Source organism: Aptenodytes patagonicus, chromosome 18 (assembly GCF_965638725.1).
Source record: "Aptenodytes patagonicus chromosome 18, bAptPat1.pri.cur, whole genome shotgun sequence".
Taxonomy (NCBI): Eukaryota; Metazoa; Chordata; class Aves; order Sphenisciformes; family Spheniscidae; genus Aptenodytes; species Aptenodytes patagonicus.
This window is the reverse complement of record NC_134966.1, coordinates 6,493,201-6,500,762: the sequence shown is the minus strand read 5'-3', so window position 1 is coordinate 6,500,762 and position 7,562 is coordinate 6,493,201. Positions and strand designations below refer to the sequence as shown.

The following is a 7,562-nucleotide window of genomic DNA, read 5'->3' as shown; positions in this document are numbered from 1 at the left end:
TGGGCGATTCAAACCCTCCTCGTGACCCGGCCCGCCGCCGTCCGCCTCACAGGGCCCCGCCCCGCAACGGGCCCCGTCGCCATAGCGACGCGAAGCGGCCCGGAGGGACCGGGCCCGGCGCCGCGCTCCCCGGGAACCCCAGCCGCCCGCGGCGAGCTGCCCCCGGCCGCGCTCCTCCCGCCCCGGGGACGAGGTGAGCGAGCGCAGCCGCGCCGGGGCTGCAGCCGGGTGAGGAGCCGGCCGGGCGGAGCGCGGCCGAGGCGGCGGAAGGGAGTCAGCACAGCGCCAGCGGAGAGAAGCCGCGGCACCGAGCTGTCGGCGTTCCAGACCCTCGTTTAACGCGTTGCGGCTCAGGAGGCTGTGAAACGCTTTTCCTCCATCCAGGGCGTACGCAGAGGGATATTTTAAGTTATCATAAAGGGTTTCTTCAGGCTCCTGCCTATGTATGTTCAACACAATTTATTTTCTTTTTAAAACAACATTACCTGCTTGAACTCTGTTTTCATACCGTGGAACACAAGTTTCAGTACAGAACAGCTTTAACAAACAAATACGTCGAGTCACAGACCAGCAACCCCGCTGTTCTTACTGTAAGCGTTCTCTTCCTCCCCTCTATGGCAGGTCATAACTGAATTTGTAACTAGTCTTACATTTGGAAAAAAACCCCAACCCCTTTATCACAACCTTTGCTGTTATACCCGATAAAGGTGCCCACCCACCTCCCCCCCAACAGAACCCACCCCGTGCAAGCAGCTCTACTGCAGACCGACTTCAGCTGCACCCGTCACATCTCAACAAACCAGCTTCCCCGGATCCTGCCCTTCCTTCTGGGGAAACAGAACTTTTTCAAGTTGACAGTTAAGGAAATTCAAGCCTTGGGCTGCACAGAGGATCGCTCCCATTCGGACCTGCATCGTCTCTCACTACAACAAACATCAGGCGCTTCTACCCAGCGCAGCTCAGCAGACTTTGTATTGCACAACGTTACCTGCAGCGATGGCTCCTAATCGGATTGCTACAACAGCAAATCCTTTGTTATTCTTGCATGGCAGAAACATCCAGAGATCCCCTGGGCACGCAGATTGCTCTTAATCCTTCTTTTTCCAAAACAAGAACAAACTGATTTTCAGGGGTTTTCCAGAGAGATTTCATGCAAGATAAATCTTTCAAATAACTGCTCTGCGTTAGTGATTTCTGTGTAGGGTGTGCTTTCCGGGCGTAATGGGTAAGGCAAGAACTCACAGATCTCGCAAAGGGCACAGAAAGAAGCAAACCTTTATCCTTGCAGGTACAGTACAGAATCAAGTACTGAAAGAACCGTTTACATGGAAGAATAAAAGCATACAATCTGCCGAGTGCAGCATCGTTTCTGTCATAGGAAGGATGCCTTTCCCAGTACCGTGGATTCCTCCAGTTCCCTCAGCACTGGTCTTACAGGACTCTATTGCAGGAAATATTGTCGCTTAAAAACTAGTATCCAGTGTCTCAGTCGGGAAAACACTTCCGAGGACATGGATGAGTAGCAGAAGACAGCCTGAAGCAAAAGCTGCTCAGACCTACCATATCTGATATGGCTGTTAAACTTACTAGCCAAGAGAGTGGCTAGCTTTTACAGTAACCTGCTCTCAGAATGGCTCTTGCCGAGAAGAAGCCTATTTACTGCATTCTTCAGTTCAGAGCTTCTCCTTTCCAGCAGCATCCAAGATCCCTTCCTTTTACCTGTCCCCGTCCTTCTAAATATCGTGTGCAAACATACACCCAGCTGGATCCTTTCTGCTCACCGCAACTTGATATTCTAAGTGGGACAGTTTCTGTCCCTGCATGTCAGTCTGCTAGGTGCGACCAGTCCATTCAACTCTTAAAAAAATAAATGCCATTCTTTCTGAAGTTTTTTACCATGCAAGTACTTCAGGAAGGCAGCTGCAGCTGGCATCAGACTGCAACTTCACCTTTTTGAATGACTTCTTCCATGCGCTGGTACCAAGGCTGAATCTTGGTGTGAACCATCATGTCGTCAAAGGCTTCCAGCCCTTCCATGACTCGGAGGACCCCGTACACTGCCTGTGCCAGAAGATAAAGATTAGAACAACACTGAAAGAGTCAGCGGTGGAGAACGGCTGAGGGTACCAATGAGTGTCCCAATAGCCTAGCCAGTAAGGCTCTTTCCTTGTCCTTGCCGTCTACTTACTCCACCACTCTGATTAGCAAGGAAGACTGAATGGCAGAAAGGTAGTTAAGAATATGCGTGTTTTTCCATGACAAAACAGTAAGGAAAGATCAGGATCTATGTGCAGTTACGGGGCAAAAGTTAGCCCCATCTCTGCATCAAGCCCTGGTGTGAAACACTTCACTTGCATTCCAAGGAGACCTGCTGGTGCAGGGGATGAATCCTGCTCCACTCTGCAATGCTGCCTGCAAAGGAAACCCCAGCAGCACTGAATGTAGTGAGACCTGTGCAGGTGTGAGGCTTCATTCACCAGCATTCACGAGCCAGAGCGGTGTCCTGGCTTGTAACCTGCTTTTATCATGCTTCCACATGATCAGTAACATCCACCTGCAGATGGGAACTGCAGGTTCCATCTTAGAAAACATTTCTTGGGAGGAAAACAACAAATACCATCCTATGTTACACAAATATTTCTAAGTCCTCTTCACGTGGGAATTGTATTACTGCACAAAAGACATGGACAATGTATCTCAAGTAACTCACCTTCTCTATATTGGTATTAACCATTTCACACGGATAAGCAACTGGATAATTTGTAGTACACCTAACAATAAATGCAGGAATTAACTCCTTACCAAGTCAGCAAGGTTCGGCTGGTTTCCACCCATGAACAGACGATGTTTGCCAACAGCTTTTACCCACTCGTTAACTGCTTCATACAAGTCTTCTCGGACATTATCTTGAAGGTGATGTCTGGATAAAGAGAAGAACTAGTTTGAAGACACTAGTCTGTTTCTTTCTTTAACCTTTTATCATCTGTAATCTTATGGGCTGGTCTTTGCCTGGGAATTAGGAAGGTATTTGAGAGTGAAGGGGTCAGTTAGTGATTAAATAGCAGATGAGTAGAGGGGCTCAGTACCTCCAGTTAAAGAAGTACAGCTGTTACTCACATTGGATTAAATAGTTTGGTTTAAAACACTGAGGTTCTGCCCTTTGACATCTGGGGTTCACAGCTAAGGAGGTTAAGGAGCTATTCCTCTTGTGTACTTGGTGCTCAGCAGTACCAACCTTTTCTTCAGCCTCTTGCTAACGAAGAACATGGCAACAGCCCCCATGTACTTGGCAAAGAAACCTTCCACGGTGCCAAACTTTCCCTCACGGACAATGTAATCAAAAGATGCCAAGGCTTCTCTGGGGGTACGGTAAACATTGGGGGAGATGAGGTGAACAAGCCAGTCGTCCGCCCATTTTCTCCACTTCATTTCTTCCCTGCAAGCATTCAAAAGAAAGAAACCTTTCAGTGAATGAGGTACAGGCTGCAGGGCTACAGGAGGCAGGCAGAATCACACTGGCATTAGCCAGAGGTTCTGCCAAGGACGAATGCATCAAAAACTCCTGCCCAGCCTTGCGCTCTGGTGACCTCTCCAAAACGTGCTCAGGATTGTTATCTTTGGCAAGGCTCCTCCAATCTCAGACTAAAATTAAGACTAAGATGGAGCAGTAGCTTCTCCTCCCAATATAAGAACTAAAGCAGAAAGAGAAACTAGCACTCCACAGTACTCCCCTGCGACACAGAAGAAAGGCCAAGAAGGAAACTGGAGACAACTGAAGGCTAGCATGACCATGATGGTGGTAACTAGGCCGTCTAACAGCATTGTTCCAAATTACGTAAGAAACACAGCAAAACCACTCTAACTACTGAGGTTTTAAACACTAAGGGGGGTATGACAGGATTTGTCAGCACCAGCAGGATTTTGTATCTACACCATCCCTGAGTACACCTGGAGAAGGCTGTGACCCTACTTGGAGAGCCCAGAAACTTAAGAGCACTTACACTCTCACTTCTTTGACAGGATAGATGCGCTTTGTCTCCTTCTCATCCAGCATGAGCCAGTATTTATTCCCATACTCAAATACCTCCTTGCCTTGCTCAGTCACAGTTTTCATAGGAGGATAGAAGGACACAATCTCTTCTAAGCTATTCCTCCTGTGGACAGAGACGCAGTTAGCACCTGATCTGGCTGCTACAAAAATGAGCAAGAGCAAAGGACAGATTGAAAGATACACACTTGAAAATGTATTATTCTAAAAATAAGTGCATGAGGTTCCAAATTCTATTTGAAATAAATTTTGAAAAGAGACTGGAACAGCTACTTGCAAATAACTATTATTAGTGTACATACCTTTCTCTGTGTCAGAACCGAAATTTTTGCAGGCATAAAACTACCTACCATTCTCAAGCGCTTTGTAGCGCAGACCTAAAGGACAGGCCACAGGCACAGCAATTTCATTTCATTCTAGATGTTATAACTGGCTAAATGTAAGCTTAGTTCCAGGACTAACACTAGTCCATGTTTAAGCAGGCTTTGCGCAAAGAGAATCTCACAGGTGAAAAAGAGTAGTTCTGAAAGGTAAAAGCTTTGCTTCACTGCACACACATCACAACATATACAGGTACCATCCCCATTATCACAGCCAGGCTCACGTCAGCTGGGCCAAACACCCAGAGCTTCAGAGACCAAGGTCAGCAAGATACTTATGACCGACTCTGTGAGAGTCTTCTGAATCTCTAGTTCGCATGGGCCATTCACATTCAACTCCCATCATCCCGTTTTCTTACTTGGAAATGAGATAGGTCTTTATTGCACTGATGATCACCGAAGAGTCATTCAATTGCTGAAAAACAGAATCAAAACAAACTTTTAAAAGAAGCTAGTGAAATTGAAAAGGAAATTCTTCAAAACCTTTTCCCCTGCATGCTGAGGCTCCAAGTTAGTACTGTGGTCCCTTTTCCTCCCATACATTTGCACAGGAGTCCCTGCACACCTAAAACCAGCCTTACATTCAGATCTCATCTGTGATCGTTTCAGATTGTCACTTCAAATTTGTCTTTAATTCTGACAACAGAGGACCTGAGGGCCAGGTACACATGCAATGCTAGTGGGTTTTGGATTTAGGCTCTTGGCAGCGAAGGAGGAAAGCCACACTAACATTAAAAAAAAAAGCCAAGTTGAATCTTCAGTATTCTTGAGATCTCGTTCTTTTCCCACAAGATATAAGCAGTTCCTATTACCGCTGGTACAAATGATGTGTCCGGCATAAGGGCTGATAGAAGCTAGATAATCACTGGATTATATAGTCACTACACAAACAACATGCCTTTTAAGAAAGACCAACAAAAAATTCTAATAGGGCCAAGTCACAGGAGACCACAAAGCAAGAAACACATCTTAGGCTCTTGAGGGAATAAAAGATGATTTTAAGATTACACTGCATGTGACAAGCCACAGAGAAGCCTCCAAACCACTGCTTGCGGGGAAGTCAAGCTTTCAACACAGTAAGACTTACCAGAGGGCTTCCAGCATTGGCTAGCAGGATAGGCACCTTTCTGTAGGAAGAGAATTTGATCTCTTTTCTCATTATCGGGTTCACTTCCACAATTTCATAGGGCAGTCCATGATAATCAAGAAAAGCTCGGACTTTGCTGCAGAAAGGACACGTTTTATACTGGTAGAGAGTGAGCTGCAGGTTCCCTGCAGGCAGCTGGGGAAGGAAGAGACCAGAAGCTTCCATTTTCTACTAAAAATATAAATATTGCCTTCCTTCCACCCTTATTTTTGTCATGAAGTCGTAGTCATTCAGTTTCAACATCTGATCATCAAAATATGTTGGTTAACATGCTCTCTTCAAATGGCATCACAAATATTCACCTTCCATTCACCAAATACCTGGTTTTCTAAACATCTATTTAATCTGCTGGAAACTCCTACTCACAGCCAGAAAAGAGAAGTTAAATTCAGACAGCTTAACCCTCTACACACAATTCTGAAACTAAAGAAAAACACAACGATATTTTAATCATCTTTGAATTGAAAAAGCTATTTTGGTTTTGATTTAATTCCCCCCCCCCCCCCCCCCCCCAACCTTTGTGGAGGCCGCAGGGTGGGAAGAGCAGAGTTTGCTGTTGATTTTAGGCATGCATCTGCCCAAGTTCAGATTCATGGGATTAACCAACCTGTGCACAACTGAGACAAGGCAGGGAAAACCCAGGGCAGCACAAACAGTGAGGAATCAGCTGAGGAATGTTTCCCAACACTGCTATGCTTCAGCGATCTGACAGGCCACGCCAATCATTAGTCATACGTTATAAAACAAATGCAGTCATGTCACTTTGCTTCTCATTTGCAGTTTATTGGGTTACACAACCCTCCGTGGCTGCTGGGGAAAAGCAACAACTCCAACAGACAATGCTGCTTCATGTCCCCAGCAAGCTCTCGCTTTCTGACAGGCATTCCTTACAGCTCCTCAAGGAGAACGCGGCCGGGGCCTCCTTTACACAATTTTAAGCGGTTTCCTCACCGAAACCGGAGCAAAAGCAGCCGCTTGGTCCGCCGAGCGGGAAAAAACCGCTCCGCGCCCTCCCTGAAGCTCTTGTCTCCGGGGGCTCGCCACCGCGGCCGCGCCCGGGCCTCGGAGGCGAGGGAAGGGCAGGCGCCCGGGGAAGCACGCGGGGATGAAGGCGGCAGGAGCCGCGGGGGGCGGCCGGGAGGGGAAAAGAGCGCAGCCCGCGGGCGGGGGGAGCCGCCTCAGGCGGCGAGCGGGGCCCGGCGGCGCGTTACCTCAGCGGCCGAGTGCTCCCGCAGGCGGTGCCGTGCCGCCAGGTAGAGACCGGCGCCGCCGCCCAGCGCGAAGGCAGCGCTCAGCAGCAGGCGGCCCCCGCCGCCCCCTCCTGCCGCGGTGCTGTAGGCTCGGCGCGGGGCCCGCAGCCGCCAGGCGGGCAGCAGCGCGGCGGCCCGGCAGGCCCTGCCGGCGGCGGCCATCTTCCCGGCACGGTGCGGGCGGGCGCCTGGGGGGGGGCTTAAAGGGACAGCCCCGCCCCTCTGCGCGTCCCCCGCCCCCGAAATGGCGGCACCGGCTCTTCGGTGAGGTGAAAAAACCTTCAACGGCGTTAAACTCCACGCAGGGCAGGCAGGGCGAGGCCGTCTGGCTGCAGAGAGCCACAGCGAGCGCGGCTCCGCTCTCCCGCAGCAATTATAAAATCCGGATTCCCTGAGAAGACACCAAAGCGTAGAGTGGAAATAAAATAGCCTGTTCTCCGAGAGCCCGTCCTGCCCGGCGGGGGCGGCTGCTGCTTCTGACTGGCACGTACCCACAGTGTGAGTGCAAACCTTCACGCTGAAAGTCATAATCTTTTTCATTAAAGCATGGTTACGTCCCTTAATTACACTAATGTTCAATTCCCCTACTTTGGGCACAACATGGGGCCCAACTCGGCGGCATGCAGTGGGGTTACCTCACAGAAAGGAGACGAGCTGGCTGCGATGTTAAATGAGGACATAACCTTTTCTTTCTTCTTTGCCCCAAATACCCACTTAATAATGGAGTTCTCAACCCG

The 7,562-nt window shown here is 49.0% G+C and overlaps 1 protein-coding gene across 1 annotated transcript; it reads right to left on the bottom strand.

Annotated features, from left to right (window-relative positions):
• Positions 1 to 1,256: 1,256 nt before the first annotated feature.
• Positions 1,257 to 6,987, bottom strand: PTGES2 (prostaglandin E synthase 2). Its single transcript, XM_076355279.1, has 7 exons — positions 6,787 to 6,987; positions 5,516 to 5,710; positions 4,788 to 4,843; positions 4,002 to 4,154; positions 3,236 to 3,436; positions 2,803 to 2,920; positions 1,257 to 2,061 (listed from the first exon to the last, which is right to left on the bottom strand). Exons 1-7 carry the CDS (start codon positions 6,985 to 6,987, stop codon positions 1,933 to 1,935), a joined length of 1,053 nt encoding a protein of 350 aa, XP_076211394.1. The 3' UTR covers positions 1,257 to 1,932.
• Positions 6,988 to 7,562: the final 575 nt, after the last annotated feature.